The sequence below is a fragment of the Aphis gossypii genome, chromosome X, assembly GCF_020184175.1.
Source record: "Aphis gossypii isolate Hap1 chromosome X, ASM2018417v2, whole genome shotgun sequence".
Taxonomy (NCBI): domain Eukaryota; kingdom Metazoa; phylum Arthropoda; class Insecta; order Hemiptera; family Aphididae; genus Aphis; species Aphis gossypii.
The window spans coordinates 6,544,262-6,566,551 of NC_065533.1; the positions used below are offsets into that span (position 1 = coordinate 6,544,262).

The 22,290-nt window shown below is 29.3% G+C and overlaps 1 protein-coding gene across 1 annotated transcript; it reads left to right on the top strand.

Moving 5' to 3' along the window:
- Positions 1 to 20,546: 20,546 nt before the first annotated feature.
- Positions 20,547 to 22,220, top strand: LOC114130645 (ATP-dependent DNA helicase pif1-like). Its single transcript, XM_027995656.2, has one exon. It carries the CDS (start codon positions 20,547 to 20,549, stop codon positions 22,218 to 22,220), a length of 1,674 nt encoding a protein of 557 aa, XP_027851457.2.
- The last annotated feature ends 70 nt before the right edge of the window (positions 22,221 to 22,290 follow it).

Here is a 22,290-nt window from a genome sequence, read left to right on the forward strand (position 1 = left end):
AAATTTAAAGAGTATTTACGATTAGTTTTTAATATTAAAAATTCATAAATTCAAAATATTCCATTATCAATGTTCGAACATGGACGCGCACGATGTATTTCCTAGGGTTAGGTAACAAGTCATATTATTATTAGTATAATTATTCTATGGTTTGTCTAGGTATTTATAATTTACATACGAAAATAACTGCAGTCATATGCCACTAAGCGGTAACTCCAAAAATCGTAGTTTTCAGGAAAAGATAAAACAGTTTTCGACACTAAATTAGGCCATAGGTAAAAATAATAATTCTTTAAACATTAAAGAGATTGTATGTTATTGTATTTTTTTTTGGGGGGGGGGGGGGATTGAACACAAAAAAAAAGTTGTTTGATAATTTTTTATGGGTTTAAATGGACTTACTGCATATTGTCTTATATAAGTCAGAAGTAAAAAAGCAGTAAGTAAGTACACTTTTATTTGGAGTTACTGCCTAATGGCTTCTGATCATGGGCATCATGACCTGTTTAAATTGTATGTTAGAATGATTTATTGTTATATTCAATATAGGTTTTTCTTATAAACCATTTTTTTCGATCTGTTATTTATTTTTAAGATTTATTTACACAAATTAATAACTTAAACATGGAAAAATGTAGCACTTTGAAAATATAATAATGCATTACTAAGGTTGTCGAATTCCGAATCGCTTATTTTAATTTCGCGCGACGTGACTGTCATGTCCCGCGATGTAGAAGTTGGCATCCTGGTTAACCGCGGCCAACACCAAGGAGGGAAACGATTCTGTCGCGCCTAGCCACCGGTCGCCGGTTCATGCCGCCGTTTTTCTTATCTTGTTCGTTCTTCTACCGTCTACGAAACAAGCTGCACGATCCAGTGCCCTGTCGCCGTCATTCCTCCTTTTTTTGTGCGTGTAGCTTTTGGATTGCTCATCCGAGCTAATCTCCGTTCCATGCCGTGGTCAGTTACGCCGTCTACGTGTTGTAGACTGTAGTACGACCGTCTGGTGTCTGACGCGTCGTTACTATTTTTATTATATTTTGTATCGCCCGGCCGATCTTTGCCATGCGATTTTGAGCCCCGCTCGCTCACGCGCCCACGTGTTCCGCCCGCCCGTTTTACGCAGTGCGAACCGTCGCGTATATTTTGGGTGTCGTAGATCCTTTCGTCATATTCGACGATAGTGCGAGTGTCGTAATCACGCCTGCAGTTTTCTTTCGTCGCCGTTCCAGACCAATCCTGACCATCGTGTTATCATCGGACCACCCGGTTATCAGGTCGTACACACGATATCATTTGTTTACTTTGAATTTTTTATTCGTCACATATTCGACGTACTTTGGTATTATTTTGTCGTCTCCGACGCGCCTTTTATATATTATTATTCAATCTCTACCACCGATCGTATGTGATCGTGCTTATATACTAACCCTAGTACGTAAGTTTATTTTATTGTAGAATCACTCGAATAAATTGTTCTGCACATTGTATTTATATATATATAAAATATTGTGTTGTTTTTTTTTTGATCACCTAATATTCATCATCTAAGTTAAAATTAATTAGTCAGAGATGAGCCCCCCCCTAATCATACAGTCCATTCTCCCCCTTCTACAGGGTCATCGACAAGGTCGACGGAAGTAGTCACACATACACGACGGGTTGCGTGTTGGCCGCCGTTCGTGCGCGCGCGCACACACACACACACACACACATACGCGTAAAACCCGTCCGCCGGCTTCTTGTGCAGCCCGATCGCACAAAGGTAAAATTGGGCTTTTTTTTAATTAATAATATATTATTCCTTATCAAGTTATTTTTAGGCCTGTAACATTTTAGTTTAAATATTAATTCTATTTTCAGATTAATGTAAATATTAAACCAGAAATTCTAATTTTATTGGACATACTGCTTTGTGCATACAATAAGAAGTAGGGGAAAAAACAGTAACTCCAGACTGCCTTTTCTGTTATTTTCTTATCAATTTGTATGAATTTCTAATGAGAAAAACATAAATTTGTATTGCGGGAATCGATAGAGAATTAAAATATCTATCGATAGACACCAAAAACTCGATTTTCACAAAAATGGAGTTACTGCTTAGTGGCTTATGACGGCAGAATATTGGGAATATTGGTCAGAGATTAGTATTCGTGTATTCATCCTTTTGACGTCTTATTATAATATTTGTGTGTACCTTTTACACCACAACTTGTAATTTTACATTTTTACATATATTTTGCGTATAATTTTATTATGTTTATAAATTATAAAATATATAATATCATATATATATGTAAATACATCTGGGTAGTTTTCTGGTCCTCAGCATCCCGCAAGTCTAGCCGCTAACCACATCATCCGTAGGAGCAGCTTTATCGGCGCAAACAAACAATTTTAATTAAATGGACTTCTCAACCTGCACCCGCATGTGTTGTCTTTGGCTAACACGTACGACGTAGTAAATTTTCATTCACCAATCTCTATAGTATGCGTTTAGTTTTGATATAAGAGTGAACTGACCTATTGGCTATTACCAAACGTTGTCTTGTTGGATTTTTACGGTTTTTAATTTTTGAACTTTGTTTTGAGTATAACAAATATTTAATATTTTAAAATTTAAGTAGATACTTATAATGAATATATTTGGGTACGATATCTTTTTAATCTAAACTATTCTACGATAATGTGTACTCTCCCCTCTTCCACTTCACTTTCAAGTAGTGCAATGTCAAAAATGGTGTTTCAAATAACGACTATCATAAAAAACAAGTTATTTATCAAAATTATTGAAAAATTAACTTAAAATACCTATCTATATATTGTATATTCATAAATTATAATCATATTACTTACTTATATAGAATTTATTAAAAACACTTTCTGTAAATAAATAAAAATTTAATTTTGAAATGCTGTCTTAATAAAATAGCATAACATAACTTAAAATATAACGATGATTTTCCACTTATAACACTTTTTTTTTTTGTTTTAAATATTATTTCATATTTAATAACAAATTTTAAAAAATATGTATATATCATCTTAATAATTTGTAAAATTAAAAAAGAATCATTATGTATTTTTCAGTCATACACTATTTAAAAGAATGTTGCATAATAACCTACGGGTCAAATCAAATGATACTTTCGGGGAAAAAATCAACTCAGCTCTAATGTTATGAAAAAATATGATAAAAAGATTATATTATAAAAAAAAAATAATCAAATTATTAATACGTTTATTTATTTAATTATTGAAAGTTTGAGTTTTGTAGCCCAGTAGTACATTAAAAAAAAAAAAAAAAAAACATTGAAGTAAATTTTTGAATATTATTATACAATTGAAAGCTATAATAAGAAATAGAAAATAACATACATTTACATAGGCGCCAGCAGAAATTTTTCCAGGGGGGGGGGGGGGTAATGTTAGGATTTAAGGATAGATATTATAATTTTATTAAGCATTTTTAAATAATAACCTTTTTTATTATACTCGTTTACAATATACTATATTTTATTATGTTACAACTTGTGTTATGATTAATATAGGTATTAAATACATAGATAAAACTCAGTATAAGTAAAAGTTAAAGGTAACTTATTCTCAAAAAGAAATTGTAATCGTCTCACATCTCTTCCGAAACGATCAACAATTTCTTCATAATATTTATTATTATTAATTAGGTCAATTATCGTAGATTTATGTATATTCATCATGCATAAAACATCGAGTCTTTCGTTAGTCATGGTAGAGCGTATCCGTAGGTTTTAACTCTCCCCAAAGTACTGAAAAACCGCTCAGCAGTACAAGTAGTTGCCGGAAAGCTAACGCCAATACAAATTGTCGAAAATACTGATGGGTAAAATATTTCCGATTCTTTCAGTATATCTACAACATCTTTAGATTTCTGAATATTTGAGCGATTGTCATACCAAATCATTGATTCAGCAGCAAAATTGTATAGAAAAGAATTATACTTTTTTGAAATTTTTTCAGTAAGCGATCTATATTGATTTTCATCGAACTTACTCATATATTCTGGTAATAATTGAAAAATAGAATAAGGTACTTCATTTTTTTTTGAAAATCAATCTTTAAGGGATAATATTAATGAATCAACATATCGAATAAAAATATTAATTTTAAAATAACTTTCAACACGATCAGTAAATACATTTGCTCTATATGTTTTTTTTTTGGCAATTCTTGATATAGTTATTTTAATATCTGATAAGAGCTAAACTACTTTACATTTTACCCCAAAGAACATTAAAAGTAACATCTGCAGAATCTCGATGTTTTTGAAATATCTGAGTAAGCGTAGTTATTTGTTTTTTTTTTTTACAGTTAATAGATTCTAATTAACCCCTTTGGACTACATTAGCAACTGGTTCTAACATAGAAGAATATTCAGCCATAACATACAAACAAACTAAAAATGTTGAATTAGTACAAGGATTATACAATTGAAAAGCACGACTTTTTGTATTACGGTTTACGTCACTTTCCGATAGTTTTTGCAACGCTTCTAATATTATATTAATGTTTTCTTTAAATATCCTTATACTTTTATACTTGGCTGTCCAGCGCGTTTCACAGAGTAGAGGAATGTTTGGAATGTATTTTCTTCTTAAAGGACTTTCTCGAAAAAAATTTATTGAATCTTTTATTGTTCCAACCGTGTTACGAATTTCAGAAACATCACTCAAGTCATTAATAACTAAATTCAACTTATGATAATTACAATGGAAAAAAATTGCGTTAGGATATTTATCTTCAATTCGTTTTCTAACTCCACTAATTTTTCCCGCCATAGTAGAACAACCGCCATAGGCTTGACCGACCATTTTTAATAGATCAATCCCAAATTTTATGAGAGTGGACAAAATTTGTTCAGATATAGTTTCAGCGTCCAAACGTTGCAATGGTACAAAGCCTAAAAATTCTTCCCTTACACAGAATTCACCACTTGACATTTTGTGCACGAATCGTACTCCTAATGAAAGCTTCTCTATACCGGATATATCACATGATTCATCAGCAATGACTGAAAAGAACTGGCTTTCCTTTACATCTTTAATTATATGTTCTAATAACACTTTATTGCATATATTTATAAGTTCGTTTTGAATCCTATGTGAAGTATAAGTTGCATTTGTTGCAGAATTTTCCATATGGTCATTTAAAATAGTATCTCCTGCGTCTACTCTGAATTTTAATAAGCTATTGAAGATAGCAGTCTCGTCAGTTTTTCCTCTTAAAGGCATGTTGTGTATACCACAAAAAACTATTGTTTTGATTATGGGTATTAGTTTTGCTCTATTTAACTCTATTGTTTGTTGTTGAGCAGAACTCATAAGTTGAACAACACTTTTTTTATTATTTTCTAAAATATTACAAAAATTATTTGCTCTATTCGTTGAGTCACGGTGCCATTTAGATTGAAGATGAAGTTTCACAGAGCCATGGAAGTCTTTATATTTCGTAAATTTATTAATAATAAATCGACTTTAGACTCCTCAATCTAGTTGAGGTTTGAATAATACCCAATAACGGCATAAAAATCCTTTAAATTTTGAAGAGTATGAAATAAAAGTATAATCTATTAACCACTGAAGACGAAATAAACGATTTCCAGCATTGGAGTCTTTTTTAAAATCGTATGATTTATCGGGTACTCACGCTTGTTTTAATGCTTTATAAATGATCTCGTCATAAAATTTCCAATATCATAGAAATCAATGTTTACAAAATCCTAAAAAATTAATTATTCAATTTAAACCAGGAATGGATAATTTTTTTTAATTTTCTATTTTTGTTATTGTTTATTCATTTAAAAAATATATTTTTTTGTTTAACATTTTTAAACGTTTTAATTAACATTATTTTTCTATATTGTTTCCAAATAACGTTTTTGATAATTTGGTTTTCGTTTTTATTATATATTTCTTAAAAATGATTATTATACCGCTCAATATTGTAATGATATGCTCGATTTTACATATCATAATTATTCTAAATTCGTTATTTTTATTTAATAAAATAAATAACGGTTGAGTTGTCGCACGTATGTAATAAACCCTAAAAAACCCCAATAAATCAAGTCACTGATGATTGAAACGATTCCTATTATCTAGTCACGTACAGGACACTGTACGGGATTATAACGGTACAGCGCAACACATGCAATTTCTTTCATGTGCCGCCGGAGACGAGGGATGGTTCGGTCAGGGTCGCTTTCACCAGGGAGAAAGACAATTTTCTTTGGGGACACCGACACCTTTGATCGGGCCGCCGATGACTCTAGCGGGCCTGACCTAAATCGTCTCCTCTCATCAGTGCACGGGCACCTCTCAACTAGAACAGTGCATGAGTACCCTTCATAGCGCCAAGTGCATGAGTGCATAAGCACCTCTAAAACACATAAGTGCACGAGCACCACTTGTCCAGACCAGTGCAGGAGCACAGCATACTCACCCAAAACCACTCAAAAGATCCTGCGCACGACAACTCTGCTGTTTCCTTTTTTTAAAACGAAATTTGTTGAGTGTTCAGTTATTTCTTTTTGAGTGTTAAAAAATAATAATTTCTCCCCCTATCAAGTCGACTGCGATCATAGACAGCTGAGGATAAGGTAAGGTGCATGCACATCTATATTTACATAATAATAGTTTTATGCAGGTATTTTATTTTATTTATTAATTTGTCAGATTTTAATAAATTAATAATTAACTTAGTATTTTATAAACGGTTTACTTGATCGTTCTCGAAGCACGACCTCGAAAACCCTCCGACGATCAGGAGGAAGGCGATTACGCAAATTTAAAATAATAAGACATAAGTTAAGATAACCAACAAATCACTAATAATATATAAATATATTTGAGGCGATCATTCAAGGTTTGTGTCCCTTGTGATTGCCAATACAATTTATTTAAACCACTATAATACACCTACACTTAACATAAACAAAACATTACTTTTAGAAATAAAAATATTTAATTAATATAAAAGATTTTATATAATAAAAAATAGTTAATATTTCTTCATAAGGAACCAAGTTTTTAACTGAGTTTCGTAATCGGTAATAAGTACGACATAAATCTGAATTTTTTTATATTAAGTGACAAACCCTTTAGTACGTTGCATAAAGGGCATCATTCAAATGAATAAAATCTTCAATAGAGTTAACTTTTATATGCATCTACAGGTCATGAGTGAATAATAGAAATTAGCTTTCATTTATTGCATCTTTTATGCAGTTGGTTAATAATAAGAAGACCGTGGGAAAAAAATATCCCCATTATGGCTTATGGGATAACAGAAAGAACATCTATGACCCAAAATCTAATTTAGTGAACTTTTACAAATTGCTTCTTATCAGTGGCGTTCTTATCAGTCACAAAAATATTTTGGATGGTAAAAGCGGGGGTTTTAAATTTTCAATTCTCTCCTGTATAAGTAGGTACCAACTATTTAATTGTAATTCATTGATTAAACATAGTTAAAATATAAAAAGTGTTATAATTTAGTTTATTAAAACTGAATGTATTCAGTCTTAAAAATATATATATATTTATACATATATTTACATATAGCTACAACATATACATAAAAGTAACTGGTATTTAAAAACTAATTTTTAATCTTCTTGAATGGTAGGCAAGTTCTTTTAACACATCATTTATCTTTGTAATATTATTATAATGTCACGACGATTGTATAATAATGCCAAATCGTTTAGACGTTGCTGACCAGTTTTAGCTCTCAAGTACGTTTTTAAAAGGTGTAAAGAACAAAACGAACGTTCCCAAGTGGCAAAGATGACTGGTAGCGTAATAAAAATTTGTAAATGTTTGGTAGTGGTTTTTTAAAAATCTGAGTTGATTTGAAAAACCTTATCAATTGGAGATATTTCTTCACAGTGTGTCCAAATATAGAGAAGAGATGAAAAACTTGTACAAATTCAAACGCACTCAAGATTTTTCCTATAATGATATGTTGAGTTTTCTCTATAGCTGTTCGAAGAAAAACTGATGGAAAATTTAGTGTTGATTTTTTAACCTTAAATATAAATACAAAATTTTTTACGATTTTGACATATTTCATAAAAATTTGAACTATATTATAAGTAGGTAGAAAATGAGAGTTCTATTTCCTTATCTCCTGAATCGCTAATCATGTCTGATCATGGTTGATCGGCTGACCCCTCTTCGTTGCTGATCTCTTTCACCATCATGATCGGTGTGACGCATATTTAGCCCACCACCTACCGCTTAATCCACCATGATACTACCCTCCCCGCCGACCATCGATGGGCGATGATCGCTGCTACGATTCCGACGTCGTGGTTATCGACAACCATTTATCAATTATGCTTATCATATTATTGTACTCACATCAATATAACCGACATACACTATATACTATTGTACACGCACCATATCGTCGGTAAAACTGCAATACCTCGTAAGTCAAAAATTCACTTTTTTCAGGAGATACATAAATGTGTTTATAAAATCAAATGTATCATGACACAGTACCTAGTATCTCCGTGTCATAGTTTATCATGATATACAAACAACACTATTATTGTTGGTGGCACGTATTGCGAGTGTTACATATAACATGTTCTATTGTTAACGGAATGACCTATTCCAACCGATTTATTGTTGTGTTATTCACGATCATTTAGAGCAGCCCCCTCAGAGCAGTTTCTCTTATCACATCAGTGAGCGCCAAATAAAATTCAAATTTGCCGAAAGTAATTCAAATCCAATTGTTTTTTATAAAACACAAGGAACAGAGAATCTTCCATTAGACTTAAATGATGTTATGTTAATAATACTCACTGAAACTCAAAAAGTTGTTTTGCATAAATTTAGTAATGGGAAATTGTGTACTGATTCTACACATGATACCAATCAATATAATTTTAATTTAACTTCAATTGTATCGATTGATGAATTCAGAGAAGGATACCCTGGTACATTTTGTATAAGCACAAAAATTGACGAAGTACAAATGAAAGTTTTCTTTTCAAAAATTAAGGAGGTGATTGGCTGCCTTACTCCAAATGTATTCATGAGTGATACAGTGTCTGAATTTGGGAATGCATGGATTAACACAATGTGGCCTATTCCTCAATATCATTTTTTGTGTAAGTGTCATATTGACAATAACTGGCGCAAGAATCTAAAAAAAATATCTGGTTCTCAAAATGTAAAAGCTTACGTTTGTAAAACTCTTCCTGTATTATACTTGAAGAACCAGATAAAACTCAGTTTGAAGAACTTTTAACTAATTTTCTTTGTAAATTAGAAACGTACATTGTACGTAGGAAAAAGTGATGGGCAGCTTGCTATCGATATAAAGTAATGTTTAATACAAATATGGTATTAGAAGCTTTCCATAAAACTTAAAAACATGTTTATTTAAAGGGGAAGAAAAATCAACGCCTTGTTGTGTTACTCCGACATTTACTTAAATCATTATGCGATAAATACTTTGAACGACTAATAAAACTGTGCAATGGTGGATAAGTTTATCACCTCGTAAATGCGATAAAGTCGTCATCGTTCTGCTGTTCAGATTATTACTTTTGGAATTCATAAAATATCAGAAATCACCTGGTCTGTAACATTTGAAACTTTAGATCAAAATTACTTGGTTAAGAAACGTGAACCACATTCATGTAAGATTATATGTGTTACGTGTAAAGTCTGTGTACATTTGTTTTCTTGTACGTGCTATGATTACACAATAAAAAACAATATGTGCAAGCATATACATGCTGTAAACATTAATATGGTTGACAATAAAGTAGTAATTACAAGAACTGATGTTTATAATCCCATGATAACTGATAAAGTATGTGTGAAAATTCCAATCACTCAATAGCTGAATTATGTATCTTCAGAATCCATTGGTAACAAACTCCATGAATTCTATAACATGTTTATGTCACAAGCAGGCACATTAAGTCCCAACAACTAACAAAAATCAACGCTTCTATTGATACAGGTTTACGCATATTGTATGAAGGAGAAAATAATATAATTAAAGATGTAGAAAATCAAGAACCTGTTAATAAAAATGCAGAAAAACAGTTGCGGTTTTATTCCACCAAAAAACAAAGATTAAAAGCACCAGAAGAACAAAGATAAAATAAACCTACATTAATAATTAGAAATCAAATAATCACCGATTTAAAGGGAAATGAGAAAACTCCTTTCATTCATACTGATTCTGACCACACTTAAAGAAAATAAGACGTAGTTACCTATATGTACCACGGTTGAAATAATAGTATATTTCAACCTTAGTTAATACATAGTTAATAACACAACATATTTTAATTTATACTTTAATTAATTTTATACTAATTTTTATAACTTTTTTTTAGTTTTTTGGATTACTTACCAATCTTGACAACATATTAAAAATGTATACTGAGTGTAGCATATAATGTTACTTGTATCATGGAAACAATACAATATTATTGAAACTATGTAATTTTATAATGTAATATTTATTATCTATTTTATATAACGTATTTATTAAGTAATTAACTATTTAACTGTTAACGTATTAAACTTTGTGACCGTGATAATGATCGGTCATGTGATAATGGTTTTGTAATACGAGAAACTGCTCCGAGGAGCCCGTCCCTAGATGCTCGGGTATTATTCTCAATACGCGCAGGTTAATTTATGGAATTAGTATCGAAACTCTGTTCAATACAATAATCCCCAAAATAGTCAAAAATCAATAGCGATATACGCAATTATTATAGTAAATACCTAATTTATAATTTACCTAGCCCTGGCTTACATTTTCTCCATCTCCATAAATGCTAAGATTTCTGGACACTTGTTTCGTTGTATAATCTTTTCAAGACACCCATAACTCTACATACACTTTATCTTCACTCTCTCATAACTTAACTTAAATAATTGATTTTGTTTACTTAATGCAAAGATATAAGTTAAAATATTGTAAATTAAATCTTTACAACAGTTTTAATTATTTTCATATGCTTATACTGAATTCTCATATTGATTCTATTTTGTCATCTATATTTTCATATTTTGATCATCAACGCTTACATGGTAATAGAAGCTATATTAGTATGCATTAACACTTCAAAAGTAATAAGATTAACATTATTCAAAGTTACAAAAATACAAGTAGACTCATGTGTGTCAAAATAATAACTTATATTTATAAATCTGTATTCACGATCCCGAATAAATCGTAATAGGTAATATGTAGGCCTTAATAAACAATAAACGAATAGGTTAAAAAACGTCGACACTCTCAGACCTTCATTAATGTTTAGAAATACCTTACTATACTCACCCTAAGTTAATATATTATTATAAAGTAAAGTTTCATCAATAAGAACGTAAACAGTTATTTTTGATTCAATACAGTAATTCACCTACATCCAATTTTTTTTTTAAATTATTTATTTCGAAGTACGTGCTATTATCGCTGATTCTTCCCTGATAGCCAATATCCACAAAAGTAAAAACATAATAAATTAGCGTTCTCTATAGTTATAACTTATAAGCATAATGCTGAAAGCCCCTTTATAATTGTAGTACCTACCCAACGGCGCCCATAGGAAAATTATCAAGGGAGGGACAAAATTTTAATTTATCAATTTATTTATAAATAGGAATGGCTATATGTACATTGTATATACTGTATGATATATATATATATATAATTACTAGGGCTCGGATTTATATGTATTTATGAAACCAAAACATGTACATAAATATGTGCTAAAAAACTCAAAATATGCATTATTTTACTAATATGATTAATTTATTAATATTTGATTATATAATGTATCTATTTGAGTTCCTAATGAAACAAATTATATTGTAAATAGTAAAATTATTTAAAACGGGTTTAAAAAATTATGAAATATAAATAAAAAAAAGCTAAAAAAATTATTAATTATCTTTATTACAATTTATGATAACATGCATTTTTAAATTTTCAATCGTTATCTATCGTTTATCAAGGTCATAAGTATCGATCATTTGTTACTACCTTAGATCATATACTATGGATGGAGCCATGCCCACCTCGACTGTGTACTCAATTTGAAGCACATGTAAGCGACAAGTCTCTGACATTGATGCTTGATATACGCATGCGCGAAAAAACCCGTCGCACATTTAGATGTTGATGGCTGATTGATAGTAGATACTTCGCGCGGTTTTTTAAAACAATATTTAAATACTATTATTTTATATATGTATTTAAAATAAAAAATAATGTGTTTTTATTCAATTTTTTACAGAAAATAATAGTTAGGTTAGGTTTTAGTAACCTATTACATTTGTAGTAATGTTTATTGATCTCTGATCATTTTACTTTAATATTTAAATTGGATAATTAACATATTTGATTTTGAATACATTTCATATTATTATTTTATATTTTTTTAAACATGTATAATTCTTGTTTATTATGCTTAAGATCCTATCATAATAATCCAGGAATATCATTGCATCGGTAAGTGGTCTTAAATATAATTTTTTGATACGTAATTTTATTATATCCACTATATAAATTCTACAATTTAATATCTATAGGTACATTTATAATAGATTTCTGTAGCCATTTAATAGTTGGAATATATTATATAATTGTATAATTATTACTCTATAGATTTCCTAAAGATCCGTCTGTACGGACGCAATGGCTAAATGCTTGTGGATTTACTGAAAATGATATTTTGTGTAGACGGCAAATATGTCCAATGCATTTTGAACAATCATGCTATACTACGGGGCACAAAAAAGTATTGAAACGTGGTTCGATTCCTACTAAATTTATTGAAAAGTAAGTAAATGTTTTTAACTAATTACCCTTTTTCAATTTTAAAAAGAACTTAATAGTAATTTGATAGTATAATAATACCTTATGCATACTGCACTGCTTAAATGTTATGAATCTATTTCATATAGTTATTGTTCTATGGTCTATTTTAGGTCATTAATGTCAGTAGGCAGTATTCAAACAATAAATGACTTGAGCATTCAAACTGAATCATGTGAACATCAGTCTGTAATAGGTAAATGCAACTAAATAACTTTCATCGTGATTGATTAATGATTTTACATTAATTAATCTTATTTTAGTTACTCATGAAAAATATTGTAGTTTAAATATGGATTTGTATCAAAATCAAATTATGTGTATGCCATCTACTTCAGCTTCTATTCAAACAACAATTCAAACTGAACCATTGATTTATGGTATGTATTTATAATTATTTCACAATTATTGATTAAAAACATATTCATATGAATTTTCAATTTTTTATTAGAAACGCCTAAACATAAGCGAAAAAGAAAGTGTTTTGTTGGAGATATTAAAACTCCAGATCTATTAACTCCAAGAAAATCAAAATGTCACTTTGAAAAAGCTAAGCTTCAAATATTGGTTCAACAAAAAAAAAATTAAAAATTAAACCAAACTGTGAGAAGACTAAGAAATAAATCATCATCCCTAAAAGCTCTATTCAAACACTTGAAAAATAATAATTTAATTACTGAAAATGCACATGATGAAATCTTGGTACTTAGTGTTTTACAGCCTTTTATAATATTATTTCATGCTTTTTATGAGACTAATTGTTTTTTAACAAAGTACCTGTCTAAGATATGTAGATTAGATAGATTGTATAATTTAACATTTGCGAATTGTATCTTGTATCTATAATAGATACTTTTTTGTGTATGTTGTATATGTTGTATATGTTGTATCTTATTTTGTTTTTTTTTTTTTGTTTTTAGACTAATTGTATTTTAACAAAGCTAAGTATTCAACTATTTAAATATTTTTATGAGACTAATTGTTTTTTTAACGAAGTACGTATCTAATATGTATAGATAAGATACATTTGTATCTTTTTTAATTTGCTAATTGTATCTTGTATATGTTGTATATGTTGTATCTTATTTTGTTTTTTTTTTGTTTTAAGACTAATTGTATTTTAACAAAACTAAGTGTTCTACTCTATCTATAAATGTTTTTAATATATATGGTTTAATATTTATTATTCATAATCATGGTTGTTTGCTTGATTTACTTAATTTTGAATTTCAGAATAAATTAGCTGACCCAATTAAAGAAACAATAAATAGAAACCTTAAATCACGTAACACCAAATATTCGCCAGCTCTTCATTCCTTCGTACTAACTTTACAATTTTATTCATCCAAAGCATATTTATTTCTTAGAAAAACATTTAAGAATCTTTTGCCTCACCCTAATACTTTAAAGAAGTGGTATTCGGTTATAGACGGTGAGCCTGGCTTTACAAAAGAAGCATTTCAAAGTATAACTGAATCTGTTAATCCAGTGATATGTAACATTGTGATTGATGAAATGTCAATTAGAATACAAATTACATATCTTAATGGAAAATTTTATGGAGGTGTTGACTTGGGAACTACTCAAGAACAAGTTGATAATATACAAGAAGCTACAAATGCACTTGTTTTTCTTGCAGTATGTATAAATGATCATTGGAAAGTACCATTAGGCTACTTCCTAATCAACAGTTTTTCAGGAAGTGAAAGAGCTAATTTATTAAAGAAATGCCTTGAAATATTTTTTGAAACTGGAGCAAAATGCTATTCTATTACATTTGATGGAGCGCCATGTAACATCTCTATGTGCAAAATTTTAGGTGGTAATTTTGATTACTTTTCATCAGAATTCAAGCCATGGATATCAGTTCCAGAATTTCCTGGTTTTAAAAATGAAAAGATTATTTATATATTTTGGGATGCTGTACACATGTTAAAATTAGTCAGAAATACTCTAGGTGAAAAAAAGGTAATAATTAATCCTGTTGGTGAACAAATTAAATGGCATCATATAGAAATGTTACAAAGTTTACAAGAAACTAAAGGATTACACGCCGCAAACAAACTAAAAAAAAATCATATTAATTATTTTGAAAACAAGATGAGTGTAAGGCTAGCAGTTCAAACATTAAGTTCAAGTGTTAGTTCCAGTTTATTATTTTGTGAATAATTAAATTTGATACCAAACTCAAAACCTACTGCTGATTTTTGTAAAACATTCAATGATGTTTTTGATGTCTGTAATTGCAGGAATAAATTGGCAAAAGGAGACTATTCTTTTCCAGTAAATGAAAAGAATTTACAGCGAATAATAGACTTACTTGATCAGTTTAAAAGTTATGTTGTAGGTTTGAGGTACCAAAAAAACTTTGACACTGATAAAGAGTTATTACTTAAAAGTCAAAGAAAAACAGGTTTTTTGGGTTTAATAATTTGTCTTGAAAATGTAATAAATGTTTATAGAGCTGTTGAAAAGGACGGAATGTCATTTTTACTCAGCTATAAATTGAGCCAAGATCACTTGGAGGTATTTTTTAGTGCTCTTAGAAGTAGAGGTGGTTTTAACAATAGCCCAAATGTTGTACAATTCAGGACTGCATATAAGAGATTACTCGTGAGACATGAAATCAGTGGATCAATGTATGGAAATTGTACCCAGTTAGATACATCTCGTATTTTATTTGTTGGAGCTAATAAAAGAAAAGATGCTAATGCTATTTGTAATAATGATACATTAAATAATGGAGAAGAAAATAATATATTTAATAATATTGATCATGATTATGATTATCTAATGCCTAGTTTAGAAGACTACATAATAGATGTTTAAATATACACTAGTGGTTTCATTGTTCGAAAAATTCGAAAGAAAAAATATTTATGTGATGTATGTGATTCGTGTTTAGTAGAAGAACAAAATCAAGATACTTCTTAAATTAAAAAATTGAGAAAAATTGATAAATGTGTCATTAGATGTTCATAAATTGTGTTTAGCAACTGAATATGTTATAAGAATAAACTGAGATGATATTTAAAAAAAAAAAAATATAAAACACATATTATTAGTAAAAAGTATTATTGAAGTAAGCCAAGATTCCACAATATTTAACTCTTCTCCTATGAAAGATCACCTATTCAATCAAGATGTAATTGACAACCATCATAGTCAATTGTTACGGCTTATTATTGATTATTATATAACATTAAGACTTCATCATTTTGGAAAAATGCATACACTTTCAATAACTGGAAAAGATGTTAGAAGAAATTTTACAAAATCAATTTTATTTAAAAACCAATAGACAGTATTTAATAATATTTATGTTTCTATTTTTATTAGTAAATACATATTATGTGTGACGTGTCTAATTTATTTTAAATATATTATCACAGTAGTCGGTATTTAATTTTTATTTTGAAACAAGCGCGATGTTTTAAATATCAATCAGCGGTTAGGTTAAATATGCGACGGTTTGCTTCACGCATGCGTACATCATACATCTATGTCAGAGACTCGTCGTTTATATGTGCTTCAATATATCGGGAAATGGCTCCATCCATAGTATATGATCTAAGGTTACTACGAATATTTTGTACTTTTGGAAACATGGGAAATAAAATTGTCTGTATTAAAAAATACAGTCGCATACCTATATAATTAATAATTATTATTAATAACGATTAACCTAATCGCAAATTAACAAATTGTCGAAATATGAAGGAAAAAATAGAACTATTGAGAAATATGTAAAAATATGTAAAATAAAATATAGTTCATTTAATTGGAAATCCTTTAATACGAATTTATCACTTACCTAAATTAATTTATTAAGTCACAGTAAAAATATGTATTTACATATAAATATGAGCCCTACCTAATAATTACACATATATTTGTGATCATAAATAAAATATTATGGTGATTGGTGGTGTGAACATACATAATATACATATGGTATCTAAGTATAGTAATACACAATATTTTAAATAAAGTGGATATATAAATATCCACGTATCCACCTTGAGTTAAGAATTTATAATTATCCATAGAATAAAAACGAAAAAGCATTTTGTTATTTATAACTGATTGATAACCTGGTTTTTCATAAAAAAAATTATAGATCTTATAATACATTAAATTTTTAAATTCTATCTTAAGAATATTTTTTCTGATTTACAACATTTTCCAGGGGGGCACATGTCCCTCCCTTTCCCCCCGTATGGGCGCCCTTAGAGTACCTATTCTGATCTAATTCAGATAGAACACTGGATAACTATATGTTTTTGGTTGATAGCCTCCAGACAGTTTGGAAAATTCGATTTTTCATGATAGTCTAATTTTATATTTTTCCAATTACTCGAATTGCTTGGAAACTAAAAAAAAAGTATGACAAAAGTAAAATAATTCTATTACGTTGCATTATTTATTTTAAATAGGTACATGTTAAAAATCTAATTTATTAAAAATATATATATATTTATTTTTAATTTAATGAGTTACTTTAAAACATTTTGATATTTTAAAAATTATAAAAAAAACACTTGACTTAAATAAAAGTTTTTACAGTTGTCTAATAACTAGACTTAAAAAACTGGCTGTATAGAATTTTTCAAAAAAAATTTTAATTAGATTTTTATTTTCGATATTAAATAATAAAATTATAAATGTTTTATTATACGTGTAAGTATGTAGTCCAAACGTCAATATAACACAAAATTTATTATTTTTAACAATTGAAAAAATTTTTAGATGGTAGTGATATTAGGAGCGAATATGGTTATTTGCAGGGCAGTTCTGAAATGGATGTACCTCGGAGGCTCAGAATTTGGATAGCAATTTAAAAAGCCTATTTAGTTAAGTTATCAATAAAATAATATAAAATGGAAGAAACCCTTACATTTTAAAAACAAATATCCAATATCCTGCCAAGACCAAATTTTCATATTTTACAGACTTGTTATGCGTAAAATTACAAACACTTGATGTTATGATTGAACACGGACGAGACAGCCAAAGGACCACTAGGATTACCCGAGAACGATATTAATTATAATAATAATAATTTGATTAAATCTGAATTAGTCGACTTACTTAAGTTGATTGCATCTACACATCCGATCAAGTTTAATTTAAAGCTAGAAGCTACCTATAATATTCCAATTGTTGATAATTCATTAGAGAACGTTTATTTGAGACCTCGGCTAGAGCGATATTTTTAAAGACTGTAGTAAATAAAATTGTTGAAGAAGACTTTATAAATTGAATGGCTGAACAAGACGTTTATTCTAGCAAAGGAAGTGGTTTTACACTATAGTTTATTGATGGATTATTATTAGGTGTATATAAATATACGCCTAGGGCCGCTTCGTCTTACATTTCGTGACCAAATTTCGACGAGAATACAAGAGCTATAATCACCCGCAAAACACCGATCAAAAATGTTTCAAGTTGGCTATATTAGCAAAACACGTTACGGAGTAGCGGTAGGTGGCAGGCTAAATATACGCACACCGATTATGAGGGCGAGAGGAACAGGTAGATCAGCCATAATCAGCCATGATCAGTGGATCAAGGATTAAGGAAATAGAACTGTCATTTTCAACCTACAACTATAAACGCTTATAAAGAAATTATGACTAATGATTTTTAATTTTTTTTAACTACAGTAAGAACAACTAATAAGGAATTTTTTATTAAATATTCAAGTTTTTTTGGCAGCCATATTTTTTTTTGTCGACACTTCAAAACATAAATACTTAGATAAATTTCAGTTGGCTATAAAAAAATTAAAAAAAGCCAATGTATTTTGAAAATTTAATTGTATATAGATAGATAACACTAATCAGTGGCGCATTTAGGATTTTGTCCTGGGGGGGATATAAGTTGGAAAACATAATTTCCTTGACGGTGGAGGGAGGATACACTTACTTCTATTATTAAACTTACTATAGAAAAAAAAAGACCAAGAAGGGATCCATCCCCCCATATCACCCCCATAAATACGCCACTGACACTAATATAAACATTTGGTGAAAATTTCAATAATTTACAGTGATTAGTTTATCAAATATTTTTGATTTTTCTTAAGTATTTTTTTTTTTTTTTTTTTGAAGTGTGGATTTTGGCTGCTCAAAAAAACTTTAAATACCCAAAAAAACTTGAAAATTTAATATAATGTTTCTTATAAGTCGTTTTTATTGTAGTTTGTTTAAAAAAAATAAAAATCGTTAGTAATAATTTTTTTTTTTATAAGCGTTTTAAAGTTCAAATTTTTACGAAATATTTCAAAATCACGATAATTTGCAAGTAATTTTATAAATGAAAAATCATAAAATTGTTTGAGTTTATATCTAAGGTTAAAAAATTCAACACTAAGTTTCCCATAAATTGAATTCAAATAACTTTAGAGAAAACTCGAAACATCATTATAGGAAAAATGTTATGTGCGTTTGAATTTTAAATTTTTATGACATTGCGTCGCGATAACGATTTATCCTCAAACGATTTTAAATATTTTTTATTATTCAAAAAGTATAAGTTGTAGATATTTGAAAATTTCACCAGTTATTGAAATTAGCATTTTTATTACATGATTTAATTTTTAAAATATTTCGCTTATTTTAATACTATTTATAGGCATTTGAAATATTTGTTTTTGTTCAGTTTTTTTTATGAATATCGATAACATTTTTTGACTAAGTCAAAACACTTGAAAATTCGATACAAAGTTCCTCATAAGTTAATCTTAAAGTGATTCAAAAATTATAAGAATACATAGCCACAATTTTTTTTTTAGTATTAAATTTAATAAAAGATTTTCCATAAGTTTGGCTTACAATAATTATAAGAGAACTTAAATTTTGGTATATTCAGGCCATTAAAACATAAACCACTTTTTTCACCAATTACTGAAAATAATATCCTAGTCTAAAAAATCATATCCGTTTAGAATCGTTTTTCGTATACAATTATACCTTCCATTGGATTCAAATTTTATACATCAATTATATTGACCTACCATACATCAGAGTGATTTTCACTTGACTACTCTTTTTTTAAAATTATTTTGTATATTTCCTTCAAATCCGAATCCCATTAATTAGTATTATTATTGTGTAAGAAGTTTGAGAATGATAATATTGTTAGATTTGGAATGACGAATTGTCATTATATTATATTTCTGTTATTAATTCATGATAGACTTCACTAAATGGTCGTCGGAAAAAATATACTTATCAGATGGTTATCTATATCTATATCTATATCTATACTCTATATACTACTTTATAAAATTAAGTCGCTTTTTTTGTCCGCGCTAATCTCCGAAACTACTTATTCAATCGTCGTGCAATTTTTTTTAAATTAAAGAGAATGTCGGGGAGCGGGTTTATAGCATAAATTATGGACCTAACTCCTGTGAGTTATAGATTTAGAGACAAAAACTTAGTTACATCGGTGGCGCCCTCTAGCAGATAAAAATATAAATATAAATATAATATAAATAATAATACAAATATCGATAATAGCAGGGCTTGAAATCGATTAATATCGATAAAAATCGATATATATTTTTATATTCTGGTTGATATACATTTTTCATTACAGATAAAGATTTTTTATTTTTAAGATGTTTATTTGCTATCATGCTAACGTTTTGTCAAATTACTGATCCTTTGAAGCTTTGGCAAAATTATCGTGAAAGTATGGCCGACGATATACTGCATCGAAAACGACAGGAATTGTCATCAAATGATATTAGTTTTGACCAAATTATATTTGATGAAGCTTTATTTGAATCAAACAAAGAAGTGGAAGTTTTATCGGGGAAATCTAAAGTACATTTTGGTTTTCCCTTACCGATAAACATAAATAGAACAACAATTAATATTGAGTGTTTAATAGAGAGAAGTTATGATCAACAGCAACTATTATTGTCCGTTCAAAATGAAAATCAATTAAACCGTGAACAAAGAATTGTATATGATTCAGTAATGTCGTCTGTTAACAATAATGAAGGCAAAATATTATTTTTAGATGCTCCTGGGGGCACGGGTAAAACTTTTTTGACAAATTTACTTCTTGCAAAAGTAAGATATGGTGGAAAAATTGCTCTTGCGGTAGCGTCATCTGGCATTGCAGCTACGCTATTAGTAGGGGGCCGAACAGCTCATTCTACATTTAAACTTCCTTTGAAATATGATAGTGACGATATTACGAGTGTCTGTAACGTTTCAAAGCAAAGTGGTACTGGTAAATTGATGCAGGACTGTTGTCTAATTATTTGGGATGAAGCGTCAATGTCCCAAAAAACTTCAGTTGAAGCTTTAGATAGAACGATGCGAGACTTGCGTCATAATAATAGTCCTATGGGTGGCTGCACAGTGTTGTTCTCTGGAGACTTCCGTCAGATCTTGCCTGTGGTTACAAGAGGGACAAGAAATGATGAAGTCAACGCGTCATTGAAAAGATCCTACTTATGGCCTTATATAAAAATATTAGGACTTAAAACTAATATGAGAGTGCTATGTACAGATCAAGATAATATAAATTTTGTCAAAGATTTACTTTTAATAGGCAAAGGAGAATTTCAAGCAACGAATGATAAAATAAATATTAAAAGTTTCTGTAATTCAGTACCCACTATAACAAAATTGATTCAAAACGTGTACCCGAAAATTCAAAATATATCTTCTAAATCATTGAAATGGTTTCAAGAAAGGGCTATTTTGTCACCAACAAATGAGCAAGTCGACAAAATAAATGATTTGATTCTATCTAGGTTTGACGCTCAATCACAAATGTACTATTTAGTTGATACAGTTTTAGAAAAAGAGGATGCAGTCCATTTCCCAACTGAATTTCTTAACTCTTTAACACCTCCTGGAGTCCCACCACATAAACTGATTTTAAAAATAGGGGCACCTATTATTTTAATGAGAAATTTGAGCCCACCCACACTTTGCAACGGTACAAGACTACAAATCAAAAAATTGAGAAGTTCATTACTCGAGTGCATAATATTAACAGGCTGTGGTAATGGAAAAACTGTTTTAATACCAAGAATACCAATTATACCCTCAGATTTACCTTTTAAGTTTAAACGTATTCAATTTCCCGTTAAATTAGCATTTGCAATGACTATAAATAAGGCACAGGGACAAACACTTAACGTTGCTGGAATTGACCTAAGCGTTCAATGTTTTTCTCACGGTCAACTATACGTCGCCCTGTCACGTGTGACATCCAAATTTAATTTGTATATTTTTGCCCCTGATCCAGAAAAAGTTGATAACGTTGTTTATAAAGAAATTTTTTAAGTCTTTGAATAATTATCAAAATACTGGCATAATTCATCTTTTGTTCCATCCATAGTTATACCTACAAAAT

What these genes read in the sequence shown, in the direction of transcription:
- LOC114130645 (XM_027995656.2), top strand. Translation starts at nt 20,547, where the DNA reads ATGCTAACGTTTTGTCAAATTACTGATCCTTTGAAGCTTTGGCAAAAT.